The following is a 25117-nucleotide window of genomic DNA, read 5'->3' as shown; positions in this document are numbered from 1 at the left end:
CCTTTAGGGAGTCTTGTTCTTAAATTCATGCTCAAATTGGAAAGAGCTCCATGTTGGAATGCCTGAACCCTTTAAAGGCTTTCCATTATGCTCGTCCTACAATTCCCGGCAATTTTCTATAAAGGGACCACACTCCTGACCCAAAGGTAATTTGGAGTCCATAAACTGGAACTAGATGTAGATGTGCTGGAGATCATGGTTCTTTCTTAATGTCTGTCAAAAGCGTAAAGTTAATTATGCAAGGCATGAAGTGAAGCTCTATTTGCTTAGATGTAAAGAGGTTAACTCTGAGTAACTGTTCACAACAGGGATCATCATCAGATGAATTTGCCATTAAATCTGTAGTCTTCAAAAAAAAAAAAATCTTCAGGATACCATAGAAGTAACAGTTTCTCTTCTGCCCCACCATGTAAATTGCTTTACTTGCACTGTGAGCTAAGATCTGTTTCAGTTTTGCAATTTGCTTTCCTTGTGGAATTTTGACTGATGTTGAGAATTTCATACATAACTTTCAGTGCAACGGGGACCTTCTCTCAGGAACAGAGAGAGTTTTTCTCTGTCTGCAGGCATTTTGGTTTGTGGAGTCTGTCATTTGCAGAATGCACTCAACAGGATACAAACCCACTTCACTGAACCTTCTCTCTAAAGTCAGAAGGACGTGGGTAGAGGGAGAGTGTAGACAGGAAGCTGCCTGATATCACTGTGACTTCTCATAGCTCATGGGGACGCGGTTCATCTTACATCCAGGAACAGAAATGTAGTGTGGACAGAGTCTGCCGCAGGATGAGATAATCTATGTGATGAAGAGGGAAGGGAGTTGTTGAATAAGTTAAAGGTCAAGGAGAAGAGAGGTTTGTAATACTCTTTACTGTAGTACTAAATGCCTGTTTCCTGACAGACCGTCAAGTTTGAAATTGTTTGGTACAGTGAGCTCTGAGTGCCTGAACTGCAGCTGGATTAAACCGAAGGTTTTCTCAGGCATTGGCTTTGACTCAATGCACTGTAGACCACTTAAGTGATAAAACGATCACTTGAGGAAAAAGGCATCCACCTTCTCCTAAACAGGTAAATTGGTACGCAATAAATAGGATGTTTGAACACCTCACGTTACTTCCACAGTTGCGTATTCCCTGCCACAGCACATTGACCAGAAGGTGACCACCAAAAACCTTTCCTTGTAGCGTGCCCGGAGCCTTCAGCATCTGGGAGTTCCTGCAGTAATGTCTTTGCAATAACTGCTGTGCATCAAACAATACTTGCATCGTGATGTACGTACAAAACTGAGGTCCCTGCCCACTCTGTTACGAAGGGATAAATCACCCATACATCCTTCTCAGTTTTGGAAAAAGAATGTTTGGTGGAATGTTCAAAACCAAAAGAAAAATTAATAGGAATGGTTTCTTCTCTAGGTACCTTGACTAGCAGTCACACTGGGAGTTTTTAGAAGGGCAAATGATTCACCTACAGCTTTTTTTGCATCGCTTCTTATTGCTACAGAGGGCGAGTAGGAAAGTTCCAATCAAATATTTAATTTCATTTAATAGGGGCAAGGCAGCAGACAACCATTATCCTGTGACAGTGTTCTGGTCCGTCAAATATAAAAAGAATGCCCAGAGGACAACTAGTGGTATTTCCTTCAGTAGTCTTACCTGATGCTCTATCAGCATTATAATGATGCGCTCCTCTCTGTCTGCAGGTTCTGACAGAAGGCTCAAGTTTCACTTCCTTTTGAGAATTGTACTTTTCCTCCAAAAGCTGACACACTTCTATGGAGAGGCCATGGATTCCTCCTGAAGATGTAGTGTTTGCTGGAGTGTTGAACAGGTTAGTGACGGGCCCATGTTTGTGAGAGAAAAAGTCAGATAAAAATTCATAACGGTAGAGATTACAAAAATCAAAAGCAAAGAGGCATTTAAAAAAAAAAAATAATCAGTTTTTAGGATTTAATTAGCTGCTAGTTCCAGTCTGTGATTTTCTTAAGGGAAAGAAGCTCTAAGAGCTAAAAAACTAGTTTGTATCTTCAAAATTGGAATCCTGGGGTTTTTTCCCGTTTATTTGTTCTTTAATACTATGTTTTTCTGTTGTTTTCATGCTGTTGGCCAGCATGCACACCAAATGCTCTGTGACTTATGAGCTACAAAAGGAGGGAGAGGGCAATGGAGAACTATCCAACTGTATTCTGCAAATTCGGAATGTCTGGCCAGCAGCGCGTGAACCTAAACTAATGCAGGTTTCTCCTGTTGTCTTCTGTTCCACAGTTACTGAAGAACATCTGCTTTAATGGGAGGAACAAGCCTGTTAAGATACAGTTTTTGGCAGAATTGCGGTGGTCTATATTGAAATATGGTGAGTCCAGTGACTTTCAGTGTAGATTGCTACTAGTGCTTGTCCACTGTATCATACTCAACTTTCTTAAAATGTTAACAAATCAAAATATGCATTGCCTAGAGCTGTACCAGCATGCCCCAGTCTCTGCAGGCTGAAACTGAATTTTGTCTGCAATACAAATGAGAACCCTTGATGCTCTGGCCTTAAATCCAGGAAATACATATATTAAAACAAACAAACAAACCCCCTCTGATTCTGTGTCCAAACTAAAAGATAGTGTGAAACGCTGGCCTAGCTTTTTCTGAAACTGTAGCATACCCTGTGCTGGTCTTGGTCCTGCACTGAACTCTGTATTACGCCAGCATAAGCAATCAAGAGACTGTGCTGTGGACTGGACTGGGGAAGTGATCTGCCTTAAAAACCCTTTTTGCCTTTTTGGAAGGAGGATTTTTTAAAAACTGAATTTGTTCTTGTGTGGTTTGTATCCCTGAAGTAGGGGAGCAGAAGTAAGTGGCAGAGGAGTGGGGCAGTTGTGGAAACAGCCTTGAAGTCGCATTGTTGATCATTTTATACAGTGAGACGTGGCCCTGTAATCAGGTCTTCCCTCCTTCGGTCAGACAATGGAATATTCTTGAGCTTACTCTGAGAGTACTCTCAACAAGCAATGTGCAGCAAATGGTGTAGTACAGTAATGCACCGCATGACATAGTGCATCCTGACCAGGCAGGATCTGTGTCAGGACAGTACTGTAACCACGGACCAATGTCATGATATACAGTTTGAATGGTTTTTTTTTTTTTTTAATTCCTTTCTGTGTAAAAGATCATTCAAGAAATCTTAGTATTTAAGGAATCAGCTCTCAGAGGTGGACTTTAAATTATACTTTCCTGTATTGCTTCACAGATACTTACGGAATATTTTTTCCAAAGTAAAGAGCAAAGTGAGACGGGTGTCTGTGGTTCAATCTGGGCTACTCTATGTGTGTCTCAAAAGTGGTTAGCTCTGTCTTGTGCTTGGCAGAAACCAGAGGCAGGGGTACCTATGAAGTGTATTAGAGATGACATAATAGATTTTGAAGAATCTGTATGCTTTTCATGATACTGTAGTGTTTTATAATTTTTAACGTGCATCTGCTGCATCTGTACATTTGCTGATACTCACTTTGGATTTGTAAAACTGAAAAAACAAAATCCAGCGCAAACTCTGAACGTGACTAAGGTTTCATGTATAACATACACTTTTAACATTACGAATAGGAAGCATTAAAGTAAACAAAAGCTGCTTGTTCACGGTTTTGAATTTCACCCAACTAGAAAAATCAGTCTTGTGACACTCACAATAAACAGCTTGTTTACTTATTAAGTTTTCAAATTTATCTCTGAGATACTCTTGTCAAGTGTGTATTAATAAATACACATTCCAGCCAAAATAAAGATGTTTTCTTTTTCTGTACTTACAGACTTGCATTTTGATACTGCTCTTGTGAATTAGAGAAGAAAGGCAACAAAATGCAACTCTTTCCCTCAGAAAACCCTTTAATCAATTTAAGAAAAATATTTTTTCCTTCTTTTAGCAACTGCAGAGCCAGCACAACTCTAAAGTGAGTACAGCTTTGGAAAGCATACTGTTCTCGGCAAAACAGAAAACAAGTAGTTTGAAAAAGGAAGAGTTTCGTTATGTGGTCTTGACAGAAAATGTTTCAGAGTTTGTCAAGTCATATAGTAAAAACAGTGCTCCCAATGACTGTATTACAGCCTTGTGTTGTTGCTGAACGTTTAGTGTTGTGAAAAAGATGTGACCTTAGAATCAGGTCCCACTCTGCATTCATATGAGCAAAAGCCAAGTACCGCTAACTTTCAGGCCACATACCTTGCTTTATATAAGGACTAGTGAATTCGGTAAATGCTTATTTCAGTACTAGGACCCTGAGACACCAGGGTAACGTCTGATTTGTCTCTCACCATATGAGGTATCAGAGAGAAGGTCTTTGAGCTCTCAAATTCCCAGTCCAGTCACCTACCCAGGCTTCCACTGCGTTTCTCCCTCTGTGCTAGAAGCTCATTTTTGCAGCGCTGGGGGCTCTAGATGTGGTATGCGGACACAAATACAGGAAAGGTCCTGGGCTGCAACTGCAGAGAAGGGATGCAGCAGGTTCAGGGTCAAACCCGTTCCTCCTCACACCCCGACCCCATGTTTTTGTATTTAAGCTGGCAGTGGTACCAATGAAGCTATCCTGTCCTCTTTGTTGCTCATCTTGCTCCCAGCCTTGTTCCAGCAGAAGCGTTTGTGCAGTTATGAAGTGGATTGGATGGGGAGACTGATCCACATCAAAACAGACTGCTTTTCCCTGGTGCCAATTGGATTGGTTTCCTGCGTGGGGTTCCCTGTTCTCACATGAGGGCTAATGCAGGGACAGCAGTGGAGTAAGCGGGCTGAATGCTGGATTGCTTATTTTACAGTGGTGTGAAAGTCAGTCAGCTAAAAATATTTGTGAAGCTATGGCATCAGACTCCATTCCAGGCAAAGATGCCCGGGAAATGTTACTTTGATTTGGTGAGGACGACGACTCATCTGTGGGCCGTTTTGTCTGAAACAGGAATTCTCCTTTGGTGGTTCACAGTGCTTACTTCTATTAAAAGGGAAAATGACAATAGTAAAAAAAATCAGACTGAAAGGTCTAATGTCACATTTGGAAAAAACTGAGACCGTTTAATCTTTTTTCGGGTTGATTTTTCTTAATTTGCCATGCTTCTAAACAGGACAATTCATCCTAGTGGATTTCTGTCTGGCAATACTGGGGACCCTTCTCATTGTTTTCAGCAACAAAGAAAAACCTGCCTAGTTACCATGCATATCCGAAGGTTGGCCAGAGTCAAAATTACTTATTTAAAATATGTAGGACACAACTTACTGCTAGGGGCCTGTTAGGAGGTTTTATTTTCTGTCAGCTCGATTATTCTGAATTATTTTGAATTTTTTCCTTTTCTTCTTTTTTTCTCCCATTGTAAGTGTAAGACTGTGGAAGTCCCCCCTTCCGTTTGCTGTCTTGAAAATAAAAGAACACACACGTCTAATCTTTACTTTGTTACTGTTGTGGCTGTTGACACAATTGCTGTGGATTTTGGAAAAAAAAAAAAAAAAAAAGACTTAAAAAAAGACAACAGCAACCTCCCTGATTGTACCTCTCCATAGAAAAGCCCCAACTACCCTAAGATAACGTTCAGCCTGAAAGGCTAACCCTACAGTAGTGTTTCTTTATGTTTTTTCTGGTTGCTGAGGTTAGCTTGTCTACAGGAGGAGCACAGCACTGCATTAATGCCTAATGATGAAAGGTGCGGGAGATGTGAAAACATGTTTCGAGGATTTGTTTTTTAAATTGTTGTTGTTATTTATTTATTTAATCAGCTCTTTAGGCAGAGGAAGAGCCGAGCCGCGGTGCGGGCCGGCTGTGTGTAAGGGGTGCGAGCGGGCCGCCAGCCGCGGCCTCCCGGGCGCTGCCCCGCGGCGGCGGGGGGTCCCGGCGGGCTCCCGGCACTGCCCTCCCCGGGCCCCCGGGGCTGTGGCAGCCCGCACCCCCCCACCCCGACCCCGGCTGGGCGGCAGAGCCGCTGCTCCCGCCGGCTCGGCGGGGGGAGGCTGTGCCGCACTTGGGAAATGCAGCAGCGATTCCTCCCTCCCTCCCTGCCCGGGGAGGGTGAAGTGCGAGGCAGCGGGAGGAGCTGTGCCTGTGTGTGTGTGTGCGTCTGCGAGCAGCGCTCCGTGGCCGCCGTGTTTCCTGGTGCCTGCTCCCTGACCCCAGTGGCAGTCCCGCTCACTGCACCGCGCCCGCCCTCGCCGCCGCCCCGGACCCGGAGCCGGACCCAGGCCGCCGCCGCCGCCGCCGGGCACCGCCGCGGGGTCGGGCGCAGGCTCTGCCCCGGCCGCGCCCCCGCAGCCCCATGGAGCGGCCCCGCTGCCCGCGCTGAAGGCATCCCCGACCCGCCCGCAGCGGCAGCCGGCGGAGGGAAGGTGAGCGGCCCCGGGTCGGTGTCTGCCCGCCGGGGGGGCCCGGCGGGGGGCAGCGGCGCACAAAGCGGCGGGTTAGAGGTGCCGTGTCATGGACGAGAGCGGGGGGGCGCGGGCAGGAGCTCCGGCGGCGGCGCCGGGGCCAGCCTCCTGCGAACAATAATAAGGATAAAACTGGCCGCCTGCTCTCCCTGCCTCCCCGGCGTGACCGCCCCGAGACCGCAGGGTCGGGTCGGTGCGGCGGCGGCGGCGCTTCCCCGCAGCCCAGGCGGCTGCTTCGGCGGCGCCGAGCGAGCCTGCCCTGCCCTCCTCCCCCAGGCCGTGCCCCCGCTGCCCTCCGCCGCCGCCGCCTCGCTCCTTGGCCGGGGTGGAGGCAGCGGCGGGGGGGGGCGGCTGCAGCGCTGGAAGCGGCCGGGGGGCGGGAGGCGGCGGTGCCGGCTCCTGGCTCGGGGTCGGCGCGGCGGGGCCGGGAGGGTAGGCCGGGGAGCATTGTGCTGGCTGGGGCCAGCGGGCGGGCGGGCGGCAGCTCCGGCGGGCGCAGCGCCGAGCAGCCGGCGGGGGACGGGGCCGGGGCTCCCGGCGCGGAGGGACCCGGGGGTGGGTGAGGAGCGGAGGGGGGGTGGGGGGGGGACACACGCCGCAAAAGTAAGGAGGGTAAAGCGGGTTGCTTTGCCGTTCCCCGGCGGAGTTTCCCCTCTGCGATTCGCCGGCGGGAGAACCCGCTTTGAAACCCTGATCCCGGAGGCCTCAAGCACTTAGAAACCTTCCGGGGCTGGGGGCGAGGTGCGGGGGGCGGCGGGGTGGGCACTGCCGGAATAAAAAGCAGCGGGCATCCCCCCCCGCGGCGCGCTGTGGAGTTTATGGCATCCCTCCCCCGAGCATCTTCCCCCCTCCCCCCCCCCCGAAAAAAATCGTTTGGGTTCTGTGGGGTCGGGGGGTGACGGGAACTTTGCGCGCCGCAGCACGTACGGCACAGCCGTTGCAGAAATGCCCCCGCGGTGGGCAGCCGGGGCGGGCCGGGCAGCGGCCGCGGGGCGGGGGCTGCGGCACACGCCGGGACGGGGCCGCGCCGGAGCCATTGGCCGCCCGGAGCCATCAATCAGCGGGGGGGCGAGCCCGGCGCCCCGCGGGGCCGCGGCCGGGGCGGCCCGGGAGCCGGCGGCGGGCGGAGGCGGCGAGCGGCCGGGAGCCCCAGGTACCGGGGGTCGGCGGCGGGGGAGGGAGGCGGGCGGCGGGGTCCGGCCCCTCCGCCTCGGACGGGGTGGGTAGGCTGGAGCCCGGAGTTGCCCGCCAACTGCAGCGCAGCCCCGCGGGGGTGCGGGGGCGGTTGCTCGGTGGTCCCCGCGGCAGGCTGACAACCTGTGAGGGAGCGGGGGCCGCCGTCCCTCGGGGGGGTTGGGGCGGGCAGTGCCCGCGCTCCGGGCGGGTGTAACGTGTCCTGATGCTGTAACGGTGTCGGGATAGTGGATGTATCAACAGAAGGTGTTGACACGGGGTTAACCCTTCCCGTCTCCTGCCTTGCACGATTGTCTTTTCCAACGCGAGACCAGCCAGAAGGCAAATTTCTGAAATTCAGATGAGGAAGGCGTAAATATTTTATTGGGGGGAAACGCGTTTTCCGCGTGCCTGTATGTGCGTACGCAGAGCTTGTGTGTGTGTGGCTCCCCGTGAAACGGAGCGTCGCGTTTTAAAATTACTTATCTGGGCATATTTTGTGACAGTTTTTTGACGCTGCAGTTGTATACCGATTTAAAACGAGCTGCGCCTAAGTTCGCGTCAGCCCTTTTGTGAAGAAGTGCCGGTTTATACCTGTAAAGCTGAGCAGATGTATACAATAGCAGGTCTCCTGGCTCACTGTCCGTGCAAATCCGCCCTGGAAGAGGGTTGTTGCTCCCAGGATAACAGCTACATTTGGGAAAACGCAACGTGTTAAGCAGTTTTCTTTCAGGTTTTTAATACAGTCATTCTTTCTTAAAACTGCCAAATAAGGCGTGGAAGATACTGCACGTTGTTTTACGTGACAGATGTGAAAAATAATGCAACTTTTATTCTTTTGTACTCATCTCCTGTATGCAGTCTTCAAAGAGGGATTGCAGCTGGAGAAAGAAGAACGGTAGTGATTCAAAGTAGCCTTTTAATTTTTTTTTTTTTTTTATCTTGGGCCTAAAATAAATGTTTTTAAAGTTTTGAAGTGTTCAGCTCCTTTCTGATATTTTCTTCAGAGAAGTTCACAGTAAAGAAGGTAATAATTAGCTACTTCTGGTAGGTCAGCTGTAGTACTCTGTGGAGCACTAAATAGAAACTAGAGAATTGACACAGAAGCCAGCTTCAAATTTTACTTTTTTTTTTTTTTCAGTCCGGCATTTCTTGTTGAATTTCATTTTAAAAGGATGCTTTGTTCAGCTTTGTCTTAATTTAAGTATAGAGATTTATTCTTAAGATTAAAGATCGGAACAATGGGAAGCAATTGCAGTTTATATACTTACAATCTTACTGGAAGTCAACTTTAAAGTATTTAATACAGCTATTCAAGTATTCTCTTACCATTTGTTTTATGCCAGTTAGTTGTAATTTCTTTCTGTAACATGGATTGTTATAAACCTTGTAAAAAACGCTTATTATCTTTATGTATAATTCACTCTCATGAACAAATTGGATTTTTTTTTCCATGAGTGAACTATAATATGAAATTTAATGTTCTGACCTTTCTTATGCTAGATTACTGAAAATAGTGTGATATAGCGTTTCTGAAAGCCCAGGCAGATTTTTGTTGTTGCTTTAACCTGTTGTTTTATATTGTAGCTTTTAATTGCGAAAAAATAACATTAGACATGTAATTTTCACACTACTACTTAATTTATGCAGACGCTGAAGTTCTTGCTGTGTAAAAGAAAAACTTGGGTGTTTTTTTTTTTCCTGGGAGCTTTGATGGCTAGCATTCTTGTTAATGACAGTCATTTCTCTAACAGGAAGATGTTTTCATTTGTATTTACTTTTCAGTGCAGGGCAATTATGCTGCTCTGTGTTGCACACTCTTCGTAGTTAGTATCTCAAAAGAATTACAGTACTTGGAACAGGACTGCAATTTGAAGCAGGTGTTGTGTTTTACTGTTATGCAAAATAACACTAAAATATAATTGTAAGGGAAATTAAGGAAACAGCTGCAAACTTGGTACGGTAACCACTACATTAAGATTCGTGAGCAGTTGTTGCACGCATCTCACATCATGACTAACACAGCAAAGATTTGGTTTAATCAAGATCACCTTGCTGATTTTTACCCCTGAAACTATTGCGCTTATTCTTACGAGAGGGTGTTGGTGCAAAGACCAGACTGTAACCTTAGTTATGGAGATTACTGCCTCGCTAGTGAATCAGTTTTTAAATAGGAACTTTATGGTTTATTTTCACCTTCATCTTTTTTTTTCCCCTCCAATAATAAAGAAGATGAAGGATAGAACCCAATTACTGGAATGAAGCTTGCAGAATGTCTTAACCCAACTAACGTATGGAAGCCTACATAGGCCTGAGGTTGTAAAATAGTAAAATAAATGGCCTATAGCAGGCCATCTGCCATTTGCAGGGCATTTTTATCGTGCTTCGTGCCAAACTGGAAATTAGTCTTTGTATTAAAAATATATTTTGAATACAAATCCAAGATTCTGAATGTTGAACGTTACACATGGCAAACACATTTCTATCTGGGAGCTAAGAGAAGTCCGGGAAAAAATACACAGGGAAGAAAATACTGGAAAAATATTGCTTCGTTTGATGCTCAGGGCTCAAGTCATTCTCTTCTCTTTCCTATCTCTTTGTCTTCCCAGTAAGCACTGATTTACTTTCGTGAATTACACACCAGATATGACAAATCCACTATTGCGTGTGGCAACTGAAGGGGGGGGCTCAACTGATGCGAGTGTCATGATTTCGTGTAAGTCCTTGCAGCTAGGATCGTGTGCCCCAGCTGAGGATCTGCCTCGTAAACAGGGCTTTTAAAGAGTTGCTCATCTTGAAAGTATTCTTCGAACATCAGCTGATCAATTTTCACAAAGTCTCTCTGAAAGGAAGGCAGCTGAGGTGTTCTCAGTTTATCGACTGAGGAAATTGAAGCTCAGATTCTGTCCAGGGAACTCAATGGAGATCAGGTTTGGGAAGTTCCTGGCCGTTGGGCTTACGCTCCTGTTACAGAATGCTTCTGGTCTTAATGCAAAATACGTTTAAGAGCACTTTGAAGAAGTGAAAGATAGGGATGCATAGAGAGGGAAGAGCGTATTTCTTTCATCTTATGCAGAAATATTTATGCGTAAAATCGCACTTAAATCTGTCAGATAAATCATTACTGTCTGGTGATGAATCCAAACCAGTTCCATTGCTAGTGCACTGTAACACGGATATTTTGTTAACATTGTCTAGATACCAGCCTTTCTCTGGACAGATACATACTTTGATTCAGAGGTTTTCAAGTATACCTTTTACTATGAAATGGTAACATTTTCTGCCTTGTATTAGCTTCTCATAAGTCTTTAAGATGTAACTTATTTTGTAAAGCTAAAACAGGGCCTTGAAAACAAGTGTGCGTATTTGTGGAAAGCCATTTGTCCTTCAGGAAACGGGGTCCACTTGTTAATTTTCATGGTTGCAATTAGCACAAGATGTTATTTAAAATAAAGAATAGTAAATGTGGAGTATTTAACTGGAGCTTTCAACATGTGGTTTTTTTTTTTCCGGAAGATAAAGCCTTATTTTAAGCATTCATCCTTTGGATGTATTTAATGATGATGGAGTTAAATGATGAGGTAATTAAAAAAAAAACTGTGAATAGTAATGCTTAGAGAGTTGGGTGATGGGTACATCAAAAATACAGAAAATTATCTTTGAATGGAGATCAGGAGAGGATAGAGTAATAGGTCTGCGTACGTTTCTATCTCCTTTGAGTTGATAGGAGCGTGTGCTGTCTTTCTCTCCTGGCAGAGGTCGGCGGAGTTGATGAGGAGCTGCTTGGAGTCGGGAGCCGCCTGGAACACAATGCCCTACCCCGCTCCTGGCCTTGGGAAGTTGTGAACTGCTCATGTCCATAAGGAGGAAGGATGGCTCATGGAATTCCTTCACAAGGCAAAGTTACCATCACGGTGGATGAATACAGCTCCAACCCAACGCAGGCGTTTACGCACTACAACATTAATCAGAGCAGGTTCCAGCCTCCGCATGTGCATATGTGAGTATTCCTGACGTTGCCTGCGTGCGTGCCTGCCTGCGTGCCTGCCTGTGCGGTGAAACTGAGAACTGCTGCTGAAGGAGTGGGTTGGAAACGGGAAAAATTGGTTAGTCACATTAGCTAATAGGCAAAATGGTTATCAGATTTCTCACATGGCGCGTTTGAGAAAGGCTGCTCCATCATCTCCTGGAGATAACTGTGGCTGCCGGAGGCCTGGCGAAGCTTGCCCCAGCGGTGACTAATAGGGGACGTTTTCTGAAACTTGTCACTTTCCTGATCTCACTTTAACTCGCCTGAGGGACCCGTTGCTTTAAAATTTAAGCTCCCTTCCCCCAGCCCTTACACTCAGCTGCGAAATAGGCCTAATTGGGACTAATTGTCCCCCCTGATCACTGAATCCTTTGTCCTCCTGGTTGCGAGTGGAACGTGTGCCGCATGCCGCATTCCACCCGCAACCGGCCGCACAAAGGAGTCGGGGCTGCCCAGCGGTTCCTCCCAAGACATACAAATACAGCGTTAAAACCCCGTCCCTGGCCCGAGCTTAAACCGAGGAAAGCATGGGAAGTGGGGAGCCGAGGGCTCCTTACCTCACCTTGTTATTCCTGGGTATTGTGTGACCTGCAGGATCGCTCTGCTGCACAGTACCTAGGCACAATGGTTTGCGTTAGGAGCTAAGTACCAGCTTTAACTCTGAATTTCCTTCCCATTGTTTAGTTAGGTTTGATCTTTATCGGTTATTTCTGTGAAGGTTCTGTTTTTTCTTTTAACATTAATAGACTGAAAAGCACGTGAAACTAAAACAAAGACGACATCTCTTGACCTCCTGCGTGCCATTGTTAGTCAGGATTTTGAACGATGTCACACTATTGAATTTGATAAGGATTTTGCATAATAAGGGGGGGAAAGTTGTATGGTACTTCATTGCATTTTTGTTATGTAGAAGCCTGCCGGAAGAGTCACAATGTAGGAGTTCAGCACCTTCTAATAGGATTTCATGTGGTTACAATCTTCCTAAAGGCAACTCTAGGAAGGATGCTGAAGAGTGTCTGTCATGCATGCGACCTTTCAAGGTGGAAAAAGTTTTCATTAATTACATTTGATTAATTACTACAATGATGATGTAACTCTTCTTTTAGAAATACTTCCATTTCTTGATTCACTTTTGACACCTTTTGTCAGCAAATTTCCATTGCGTGTTTTGCGCTCCAGACTGCACTTCTGACTGACCTTTAGTACAAATTCTATGCAGAGAATGAATTCAGAGCAAACAAAAGAAATTTACAAAGCAGTTTTTAAAGTACCCCTTCTTACTGGTATTGATTTCAGTGGGGGCTGATTTTAGGACCAACAAAGTGTGGTGTTCAACATTGTAAAAATTCCTCATGCGTTGTTTCAGAAACTCACAAACATTTATACAGCTACTTCCCTAATAATTTGTATATCTCTTAAATGATGGTGACTTGACATGCCTTAAAAGATATTTTACTTGTTTGGAAAAATTCATCATTGAAATAAATACTGAAACTATGAAGTACGATATAGTGACAGTATTTTAAAGGATTTTTAACTGAAATACTGCAGCTTTCTCAAAATCGGTAATTTGGTTTCAAGGAAAGGTGTGGCATTAAAAGGGAGATAAAAAATCAGAAAAACTGGAAGGGGATTAGTCTCAGATTTACAATGGAAGCAAAGAAAACAGTGTTGCAGTGTAGGAGGTGAGTTCAGGTGTAGGTTTGGATAACAAACGATGGGTTTTGGAAAACCTGTTGAGGAAAAAATGACAGGATCCTACCAGGTGTCTAGAGTAGTGGGCAGAGAAAAGCAAGGCAATGGAGATAGGACTGTGGCTGTGGGTTTGTGTGATGGTAAGAACCCTAGGGTTATTTCTGGGGAGGAGAGACTAGAGCATGTGCTAGCTTCAGAGGGGGTCCTTATTTGTCTTCCCAAGGTTTTGTAATGGAAGCATGCATATTTCTGAAAGAGGATGTCATCAAGCAAGAAACCCGAACAGAAAATTGGTAAAGGCAGTATTAACAAAGAAACCGTGATCTTTTACGCTGTTGTATCTTCAGTAGTGCCACGTTGCTGCAGCTGCCAGGATTGTTTGATTTGATTTGGTTTTACAATCTGCTTTTCTTTTTTGCTATCTTAAAGTAATGCATGCCTGCCTTTTTTTTTTTTTTTTAAGAGGGCGTTTGAGGAGGTTTTATTCTTCTCTAGTGAAAAATTTATTTAAAGAATCATGGGATGATGAAAAATGAGTAAAGCAACACAGGAACTGAGCGTTACAACATGTATGTGAATAGCAGGGCAATATATTGCTACAGGGCCCTGCTGCATACCATAAATCAGTGGCTGGGTGCAGGTTAAGGACAATGCTCTTTCCTAAAGGAAATAATTGTTTTTAAAAGTAATTTCTTTATGGATAGGCATCTTCGCGTGCAAAGGCGAGAACTGGATTCTTGGCATATACTGAGCCATTTCTTGTTCCAGTATCCTTTGGGCTTGACTCGCACACAGAGTAAACGGGAGAGTCTGTGGAATATCGCCAGCGTAAAGCTGGTGGTTAATGCACTACTGGCGTTACGCTGCCTGTTCGTGGGACGCGTGTCCTGCGCTTTCTCTCCCACTTTCATTTTCTGCCTTTTTCATGACAGTATGCTGTGGCTCAGCCTTCAGGGATACAGTTCTCTTTTATCACCTTTATATGTATTTTTATACCAGCACTTCTTAGTGAATCTGTTTAAGTGTACTACCTGGTAAATACCAGTGTATTAAGGCTCCCTTTGCTTAGGCTGGCCGTGACAGCAGTTTTGTCAGTTACTTAGGTTGTGGTATAGTATGACTTTTGAATCAGTTTGTCCAGTCTTTGTATTTTATTTCTCTACTAATTAATGTTTGAATAGGTGTTCTAAAGACAATTTTTACTGTACAATTATTTTGGATAAAGGGATATCATGTTGAATATTTTGTCATCTTGAAGCGAGGCTCCCACCCACAGGTTTCACTTGTTTTCTGAAGATGTTATAAAATGTTTGTATTTGAATGCTTTGTACAAGTCATGTTTTCTTTCAGTTAGTTTTAATTAACAGCATCACCTTAGTTCCCTGCTTTAAAGGGCAGCTGCAAAATAATAACAATTATAATGTGCCTGCCTTTGCTTCTTAATGATTATTCTTCCTCTGAAAGTCTTCGTACTCCAGTTTTTTGTCAGGAATTGTGACTCGAAGAGGCAAATGCCTCTTGCTCCTTCAGTGTCGTGCTGCCAAGTATTATAAGGTTTTAAAAAACAAACAAACAACAGAAGACCCAAACCCCCAGACTTGTAAGCCTGTTTAGACCCGTGAGATGTTCTGTATGAGGCTGTGGTCAGTGGTGCCAGGGATCCCGGTGAGCAGCAGTGGGATGCAGCCCCGGGGCGGGATGGGAACACGAGGGAGGAGCTGGCAGCCGGGCTTCAGGCTGCAGAAGGCTTCATCCTGTGAAACCACAGCCTCAAAGTAGAAAGGATAGAGAAAATTTCTACTATTGTAAGAAAACATTAGGAAAAAAGTAAAAATGGCTAAACTTAGAAGGTAATTGAATTCATCAGGTATATTCGTCATTTGCTCAGGGTGTTCTCTCTTTTTTTGTAAGACTTCTTTTTTTTTTTTCTTTTCTCCTTCTTCTTTTAACTCTGCAGCTTTACAGCAGCCACCACAGTGGGTCTTTAAACCGTTTTAATTTAACAGGAATTACTAAGGCTTGTTATGTGGAACCTTCCCATCTCACCCATTCTTTTTTTTTTCCTCAGAGCAATGGAAAAGAACTGAGAAGAAAATAGGACAAATCCAAATGGAAAATCATTTACTTAGGTTTTAACCAGAGGGAAAAATCTTCCTGTTTGGGTACAACACTCCATTTACTTTCAGGGGAAAGAAAGGGGAGAGTGAAATAATCTTTGTGTATCAGTCATGGAAAATGCCCATTTTGACAGGCCCAGGTGGTGAGGATGAGGGAGTTCTGTGGAGATAAACTGGCTGCAGCCTGAGTGACTGCAGGCTGAGCCTTGTTAGAGGGGTTCGTTAGCTTTCCTCTGCTCTCACAGAATGGCTCGGCGCCTTGGCTTTAGGATACTTGGAGTACACACCAAAACTCTGGTATGGTTTAAATTCAGTAGTAGGGGAGTAAAAAAGATAGAGGTTTCTGTGCCAGAGCAAAAGTCTTCTAAATGAGTTTATGCATATTTGGAGATACATTGAACAATCTGTAACTATGTTATTTTACTGCCTTTTCTGTACTGGGGTAATTCCCCGTGTGAATATTCTTATTTTAAAACAAAGAGCATAAACAGAGTTTTATATTCCTAAACTATGTATATATAGTTGAATAAAGTATTTAAATGTATGAATGTGTGTAAATGTGTATATATAATAATAGTAATATAAAAATATAGCTGTATAATCATAGAAGAAAAAACTTTCAACTGTGACAAAACCTTAAATTGTTAAAACCCAGAGATCTTATTAGACTACTAACCTTGAGAAATAGGATCTTGCGTATTTTTTTTTCTTGGGGAAACCATCCTGCATTTAATGGGTTTTATAAACTCACGCTGAGATTAGTGGGAAATCATGCATTTGATTTGTAATACTCTCAACTTCTGTTTTGTATAAGGTGTGTGGTATTTAGGGGGAGGGGGAAAGAGTTGGCATTAGTAGAACATGGACTCATTTGACATTTACAGAAGAGTGGATTTCGTATATGTAATAATACTCGTTGAGAGAATACAGACATTTAGTCTTAAGCTAGTTAAGTCACTAGTGTGACTGGGCAGGCTATTTGAGTTGATAACGATGTGATAGAGGATCGTAGTTTTGGTGGAAATTGTCGCTCTGTCCATATAATAACCCTTCTTAGAAAAGTAGACATAGCTCAAGACCACTTAAGTTCCTTTTCAGTACTTATTTTTCTAAATAAATCGAAAAAAACAGTACTCCCTGAAACAAGCAAGTTACATTTAACCTCTAATCATGAAAACATGAGTACTTTGAATGAATGTAGTTAAAACTTGAGACTTGCTTTTGGACACAGGGATTTTTGCTGGGGTCATGGCTCACAATCAGTCAGCTTACCTTTGTGCGATTTTCGTCTCCTTTCCCTCGCTGGCCCCTCAGTGGCGTGGGTGGCTACTGAAATGCAGCAGTTTTCAGCCCGGTGAGTTAAGTAAAACAAACCTGTCTTTCTCAAGCCAACAGCAGTAGCCCTTCAGCAGCTGCCCCGAAGCAGCTGAGCTCTCCCTGCAGCGGCGTGGGGATTCCAGCAGAAAGGCAGGGAGGCCGACAGCTGTAGGTGAGAATCCTTACAGCTGTCCCAAAATAAATAGTCCCCACTCAAGAAGAGAGCCATTAACTGATTTTCGGATTCTCCTGCAATAGAGCAATGGAAGCCAAGTTGCAAAGATGCTAATTTTAACTGTCATTAGGAAAACTGTTTTACTGGAGCGCGTGTGTGTGTCTGTGTGAGTTTAAATAATGAAAGATATTTACTGATTTTAACGATGTTGTTACTGATTTTGCAAAATCTAAGCATAAAGTAAGTTCTAAACTTAAATTCTACATGTAAAATGAGAATAAAAACTTTTTCATGAGGATACGCTTGTATTTAAAGCCTTTTGAGGTGCTTGAATGGAGCATGCTGAAAGTGAAGTGTTCATACTGTGATAGAACGCTTAGGGATTGCAGTTTTGTAATTAAAACTCCAATTTAGGCCTCTTGTATTGTGTTTATGCAGTGTAGTCATAATATGCTAAACTCGCTTGAAAAATTGATTAAGTTTCTGACCTCTCTTTTTGTCATTGTAAAAAGGAATAATACCAGCTTACCTTTAAAAAAATGTTCTGACATCCCTGGAAGGCTGATGCTGTAGAAGTGCCAATATTATTATTATTGTAAATGTAGGACAGGTTTAAAATAATTTTTTGTCACCATCGCCCTATTAGTTACAGTTTTCCAGATTGCCCTGTCCTAAGATGGAAGCCAGGTCTCGTTTAAATTGGTGATAAAACCTTTTACCTCTAGTGCTAGTGGGAGCAGGCTGCCAGAGCCGTCTCCATACCTATGACAGTCAATCAGTCAGCCCTTCAGAGTGAGGCATCGGCCTTGTGCAGTTACCACTGATTGTCTGAATGTAAAAGGCTGTGCCTGTAGGTTACTTGCAGGGCTGAAAGCGGGGGGAAGTTCTTGATCCGCAGACCTCAGCGCTGAACCTGCTGCTCCCCAGCTGCTTGTTCCTGCCCCTGTGCCACACGCTTTGCCACCTCCCCAGTGGTGTTGGCGGAGTCTGTATAGATCATCCCACTGAAATGGTCTAGGATAACAATGTCCATTCAGTGGTGGGGTTTTGTTTGTTTTGGTTGTGGTTCCCTCCCCCCGATGAGCTACTTTTGGTGGTCTCTTGGTGTAGCATCACCAGGAGTGGGTTACGGGGATGGCCAGCGCAGGTGAGAGGGCAGGGAGCTTACAGATCAGCCAGCCGGCAAGGGCAGGAGGAGATGGATGTTTCTCTGCCTTCATACTTCATTGATGAAATCACGCTGTTAAAACACCACCTTGTTGAGTCAGTCTGGCCCCTGTGGTAAACCCTGAGAGAGAGAAAGAAAGAAAATTGTTTGGGTTTTATGCACATGTATGTTAATGTTCTTTTATACAGTATTAATCATGTAAAGAAGCCTTCAGGTAACAAGTAGTTTAATTGTAAGGCCCCATTTCAGTAGCTGAGCGCTATAAATGGAGATTTTCATTACATGATCTGATTCTACATTCTAATACTACCTATTCGGTTCACTTAGTGGTCAGTCATACCGAGGGACAGCTGACTTACGGTTTCATGTCTATGTACAATACATGGTGTGTTCTTATCTTATGGGAGACGTGTGATGGGATCTGACCAGGAATGCTTTTTGCAGGAGTGGGTCCCTACCACAGTACTTGGTGCTGGAGAGAGACTGCTCACCAAGGGGGTTCTTTGCTATGAAGTAGGTAGACAAAAAAGATGGATATACATTACAACCAGGATGTTGTACTGTCACTGGAAGCTTGTAATTCCTTTTTTTTTTTTTTTTTTTTTAAATATCAGGGCAGTAGGGATATTGTTGTGGAAGCAGCAGATTCTTGCTTTTGTTTAATGCTTGAATGGTGAGAGTGAAACAACTGTGAAACTATCCTGTGAAACAACTTCTGAAGCATAGATTTTGAAATGGGGAGTTAATACTTACCAAAATTTGCAGGCCCCACACTGCAAATCCCATCGTAGAGTTTTTGGCTCGATGTTTTCTCCTAGTGGCAGAATGAGGCTGGTCTTCCCTGCCAGCAGTGATGAGAGCCTGTTCTCTGTGATATGTGGCTATTCCAAGCCCAAGGGAAATGCTGCACCTACATAATGCAGCTTGCTTACGTTTGATGCAGGACTATTTCAGAAGTGATCGAGTGTTGGTGATCAGCATCTTTTTTTGTACTGAATGTTGCGTGGTAACTTTTTGAGTTTACATTTCTGATCTTGAGCTACCAGAGGTGGCTTAATTTCCCAGTCAGTTGGGTAGCATGGGTGTCTATGGAAAAATTCAGAAACGGAGAGCCAGCATGTCTCCTTCCCCAAAGAACACTTGAAAAGTTTGGAGTTTGAATTCTGTAAAATGACATGGGATAACTTGAGAAAATAAACATGCTTAAGCATAGCAGAAATACAGTAAGGTAGGGAGATTTCTTTAAAACATGCACCTCTTAACAGTGAGCTTGTGAAGTTATTTCTTTGAAAATACAGTAAAGTTTGGCGTTGGGGTTACCTGCATTGCCCCAAGTGATGAGTGCTGGCAGAGAGTGGAGTGCCAGTGTTGGGTAGGAAGTCCCCTCAGTCTTGCGTGGTAGAATCATTCACCTCTTAATTCATGCCAGGTTTTTCCAAGTCCCTAGAGAGAATTCCAGCAAGTTGTGAGTTTTGGTCCCTGATGCAATGGCTTCTTGTTTCCAGTGGTTTAAATCATACTTGGCATATGCAGTTGTAGTTTCATGGACTTCATGGTGATTGTTTCTGCTTGCAGAAGGCCCAATACTGGCTTTCTGCTCTTTCCTGTAACGTGTATGTGCAGAGCAGTGCAAAATAGACAAGAAGGTAAGCATGTCTGCATATATACCTGCATATATTTCATGGAAGATATAAAGAGCTTGTTGTTTGATGTGATTTGGAAATTCAGGTCTTGCCCATTTACTCTGTTTTGATGTGGGCCATTAAGATTGCAATTTTTAGGTCTTACATTGCGTAGGGCAAGTTTTGTGATACTGTGTGGTTGGTTTTAATTATAAAATGAGGAAGCTGTGTCCAAAACATGTATGTGTTTAAAACACTGAAGTCAAACCAATTCTGTTCTGTAGTAAATATGACTAGATTTCATTTAATGATTTTTATTTTGATGCCCTTTTCAAACAAAAAGACAGCATACGATAATCTTGTACCCAGTACAAGTAGCTGATACCCATGTACAGTAGCTGATAACATGCCTGGAGCAGTACTGAGTGGTTAGAGCAGAAAACCGTAAGTCTGGATTCCAGACAATAAACTTTAGGTACCTGGAGCTGCAGTCATTTTATTTCTCTCCTGAAGAGTTGACCATAAAGCTTGGTCTTAACCTCCATAAACCTGGCGATTTCTCCGAGCACATCAGCTGTATGTATCCTGCAGGATCTGCTGCATGAAGGTCGGCTGAAACAAAATGCTGGTGGATGAGCATTCGTGTTTCATCCTGCTGCTGAAGTTTTCAGGGTGGGGGCAGAGAGGATGGCTAGAGAGTAAGTCAACCCGTAATCCCCAAATACAGTCATCCTCTTCATAACCCTGATGGATCAAGCCCATGTTCTTTCTTTCCCTTGTCTTGTAGATCAGAATGCTGTCAACAGAGTTCACTGTGTGCTCTCCACTGACAGGGAAACGCTTGCCCCTATTTTTATACGCCCTATTTTATAATGGGCGTATTTTCTAAATTTAAATCATTATGTTGAGGGTAGAGACAAATAAGAAAATCCCAGCTCTCTCCTGTTTTTATCAAAAGATTATTCAAAGGATTGTGCTGTGTGGTGTCTTGCAAGATTTGTTTTTGTCGCCGGCTGTGGATTTCATATTCCCAGACCCTCTCTTCCTTGCATGCTGCTTGACATTAGGGCTGCAGAGATTCCACTGGATGTTGACAAGGAAAAAACAGTACTGGAGGCTTCCTCGCAGCGGAGTCCCCACTTACTGTACTGGGCATTAACTTATATCCAGCACATTAGACTTAAAAGCACACAGCCATTAAGTGTAGCACTCCTTTCCCAGGAGGGCAGCAGATGGAGAGAGAATGGGGGAGGGAAGGAGAAAGGAGTATGATAGAGGGACTTTATCTGATGTATTTGTAAGCCAGGAAAGTTGCTATTTACCACGTTTACAATTTCTCTGGTATAAGGAATTGAGTGTAGTGACTGGGAGCATCAGGGTCAGCACATTACTCCTAAATGTTTAGCTATTCTATCAGTTTATGGGAAGGAAAAGATGCTAGTCCAGTGTATCTTCCCTCATGCTCCTTTTATATAGGGAGCACAAAGCAAGAAGTCATTACTTTTTAATTACTCCAGGCTTCTTTGTTTCTTAAAGCACATTTGCTTTTGGCCAGCAGTGAGAATTACCGAAGGGTTATTTTCTTTCCTGTGAATGGTGAAGTAGTAGTTTTGGGGAAAAGAATTGTTCGGAATTAAAATTTCATGTGGTCCAACATATTTAATAAATAGGAGCCCTGTCCTGTACTTGTTAAATGCAGTGATCAGTGACACTCTCATTGCTTCCAGTGGGACAGGACCAGTCACTTAGAGATGGCAGATTAAGTGGCTCCCTCAATTTTAAGCTATGGTTCTTACAGGGACTTCTTTTCTCTGGTTGTTAACAATGTACATATAAGATTATGATAATTAACAGATATTAAAGAAGAGGGAAATGTAATCTTTTATGGTTTGTTTATTTTGTAAATTTCAAGTCACCCAGGCATTCACTTTCCCTCCTGGTAGAAAGGAGTGAATAAATTAAAACTAAGTAAATACATAATGATACATAAAAAATTATGTAGAACTCAGGTGTAATCTTTGAAATTACTTGACAGTTTTTAAAATAAATTGTTATTGTTTTGGTTATATCTCTCTTGACGTTAGTTTGATTTTCCATCATCTTTTGTTAGTTGAACAGTGATGTTTGCAGCTTTGAAAGGAAGGCATATTTACAAGAATAACAAATTTTGTTCTGCTATCATTCTTATTCTGTACCTTGAAAGCTTCCCCTTAGGACACCCTCTTTGGGTTACTGAGGGAGAGTTGTGATTCATATGGCAACTTCTTAGATCTTTTGGAGGGTATTGTAATTGTTTGCACACAGTTCTTAAGACAGTTTTTCTGCTAGAAATGTCAGTATAATGAGGCTGCACAGATCAAATACTGTAATAGGAGTTTCGGACACCCTCTGAGAATTAAAATGATGATGATAATCTAGGCGTGGTACATGATTCCCCCCCCCCCCCCCCTTTTTTTTGCGCTGTGACCTTTGGCGGTGTTCTGCTCAGCTACTTTACTTTGCATTGCTGCTTGGTGAGAGTGCCGCTGTGGTAGTGGAGGGATCACACATACTGCTCCTCTCAGGGCCTGATACATCATCTTGGCAACAAAATGAAGACCTTTAACTCTTGGAGTTTTCATCATTTGTTTTAGTTATCTATTACCGTAAATTCTATGCTTTCAAGAAAACAGGTTGTTTTTAAAATATACATAAGTAGAGTCGAGTCTTCATTTTCTCCGAGCCAGAGGAGAAAGGAAATCCTGGTATTGGTTTTAAGGAATTTAAATGGCCTGTGTTTAGGGGGATTTTGTTTTGTTTTCAGACTCATTCATTTTAGATATCGTTAATACAGAGCATATTTTCCTGAAAAGAATCCTTGCATTCAGTCTCGATTGTCAAGAGGAATATTAATTTAAGTTGAAAATTAACTTTGGATCACCTGGCTTCCTTGATAGTCTGTTCATACCATCATTTAATACTATGATATGCAAGAGTCAGTATTTCTCTTAGAAAGTTTAAAGACATCATTCTACAGAACGAGAAAGACCTTTTATGAGTCATTTTATTCGGTGCAGAGTTAAAAGGTGTATACTGAAACACATAGAGTCAGGAAGTTGATAGAGGTTTTTTTTGATTAATTAGTTCAAATTAAATGGGGATCCTTAGAAGATTTGGTACAAGAAGTGGCGATTTTCTAGATATCTATTTATAAAGAGGCAATGCAATTTCTTTAGGGTCCAGACACTTGTCCAATAAAATGCAAGAGGAATGTACTGGAGGTGACTAATACAGAATAAATGGAAGATGAGAAATGGATAAATGATCTCAAATAACCAGAGATAAGATGTTGGCGTAAAGTATAGTTCTTAGCACACCTTGCACCTGCAACTATATTTCATTTGCTACATTTTTACTGTCTGCATATGTGTTTAAAGGCAATCTTGCTCTAGCGTGAAGTGTAGCAGTAATATATGGCACATGATTGCTGCAGCAGTGGTATCAGAGTCTGTCTTTCAGGTTTGTATGTGTTCTATTATTTTCCTAACAAAAGCTTTTTTAGATTTTGAGCTTCCAGACTTATGCCTTGTAGTTGTTCACAAGGGAATCTGGCAATGCTGACCAAGAGGTTGTACGTTAACGTACTGAGGCAAGGTCAGTTGAACCTTTCAGTGCTGTGCCCAGAACCTAGTGGCTTTAAAGGCACACTTTTTTTTTTATTCTTTACAATTTTTCTTCTGTTGGGCTTAGTGTGCTTGTGAGCAGTGTCAGATAGTGCACTGGGAACAAATTCTCTTTCTCCACGTATGCACACAGAGCTATTGTAGTTGCTGTTAGAGCTTCCCTCATAAGTTCCCCGCAAATGACTGTCGTCTCTTACCTGTAGGGACTTCACGTGGAAGCGGGAGGGTAGATTAGCTCTGCCTCCATTCAAACTAGAGTTTCTTCAGAGAACACCAGTTGCTGTAGTGGTCTTTGTTACATGAACGTCTTTATAGGAACTAAAGCAGAGTCCTTTCTGGTTTTTTTAAGGCACTAAACAGCTGTCAGAGGGTAGAATTTCTGTTTGTTTAGGGCCAGATTAGACAATGAGCTCTAAATGAAAAATCGTGTATCCTGCTATCTATCTCGAGTAATTTTATCTCCAACGGTATACATTCATAGGTCATGAACAGTGCTGACAATTACGTTCAAAGAATGTATGGATTTTTTTACCTCTCTATTTTCCAAGCAGAAAAAGGCAGAGAACTAAGAGTTAAAATGTTGACTTGCTGATGGTATAACTTAGGTGTATTATGTATCAGCTACCATGGATGGCTGCTGGAGTTGCCACCCCAGCGTTCTGATTTTAGCACCCTCCTGAAGGCTCTTGTCCTGCAGAAGGAACAGTTGAATGGCGCATGAAAATGTTTCGTGAACTGCCTTCGGCATATTACTCTAAATGAAAATCAGCTCTAGTTTACTTGAATACTTTGACTTGAAACAGTGATAGTCAGGAACCATGGTATATGGGTGGCTATATCTGGGAGAAGTATGGAAGAGGGTGTTAAAGCCAGGCTGTCCTTATTTAATTTGTTGCCAAAGATGGGTCAATACCCTGGTTCAGAGTGAGCAGTGACGCTTGTTAGCAGCAGTGCTCTGTGTACTCACATACCAAAGTTACATTAGGCAGCATTTAAACAAATGTTTTTAAATGTTCATCTAACTTCTGCAGTCATTTCTGGTCCAGTACTGTAGAAGGGTTGCGTTACTATGCATGTGACTACAGGTGTGACTGCCTGTGTTTGAGCATGACAGAGTTGAGGTCTGTTCTCCGCGAGCATTATGTGTTTCATCCATTGCCAATTTGCGGTAGTCATACCACAGTATCTGCTAGTTTGTAGGAGGCGTTGTGGCTACTGCATTAGAGATTTTAGTGATACTGGTTCAATGGTTCTTGCAGATCTTGTAACTGAAAGGGCTTTTAAAAACCTGTGGGTATAGTATTAAAGCAATGACTACATAGGGCGTAGCAAAAAATGTTTTCTATTTGTCTTACTGATGCTGTTGCCTGTGTTTTTGAAATAAAGTCTTCTGATCCGCTACACAGCTACGCTTCTGTTTGCTCTGAGGAGCCTTATGACTGTATTTTAGACATGTCTTCTGCGATGTGTGATACAGCTGCCAGTGACCCAGCAGCTTAATCAAGCTAGGAGTTCAACTGTACAAAGAAAAAAGAAACCTTATTCATTAACCCCCATGTATCTTTTGGTAATTAGTAAAGGCGGTATGGGTAATTACAAAAAAGACTTGAAGGTATATTGAGACATTTTAGTAGGTATTTCCCCTACTGTGAGAATCTGACTTTCTGATGGCATGGGGGGACACCAGTCCACACGTGCAATTTAAATAGGTCTGGATTCTGCATTATAAATATGCACCGGATCCAGGGGAGAAAACCAGCGCGTTCTCTCAGGATGCTGTTAG

At 43.3% G+C, this 25117-nt stretch overlaps 1 protein-coding gene across 3 annotated transcripts in view; it reads left to right on the top strand.

Moving 5' to 3' along the window:
- The first annotated feature begins 2331 nt into the window (after window positions 1-2331).
- MPPED2 (metallophosphoesterase domain containing 2) overlaps window positions 2332-25117 on the top strand; it is a 110950-nt gene continuing 88164 nt past the window's right edge. The window contains exons 1-2 of one of the 3 annotated variants that reach the window (XM_087746726.1): window positions 2332-2346; window positions 11305-11548. In XM_087746726.1, coding sequence (XP_087602852.1) covers window positions 11421-11548 — 128 coding nt within the window. In that variant the 5' untranslated portion in view covers window positions 2332-2346; window positions 11305-11420. Of the gene's footprint in view, window positions 2347-6175; window positions 6337-7450; window positions 7529-11304; window positions 11549-25117 lie in introns of those variants that run through there. The other 2 variants (XM_087746724.1, XM_087746725.1) reach the window with 2 other exon arrangements.

Source organism: Nipponia nippon, unplaced genomic scaffold (genome assembly GCF_047370975.1).
Source record: "Nipponia nippon isolate SJK-2023a ecotype South Korea unplaced genomic scaffold, ASM4737097v1 scaffold_10, whole genome shotgun sequence".
Lineage (NCBI taxonomy): Eukaryota > Metazoa > Chordata > Aves > Pelecaniformes > Threskiornithidae > Nipponia > Nipponia nippon.
Note: the sequence above shows the minus strand (reverse complement) of the source record. Positions and strands in the feature narration are given on the sequence as shown.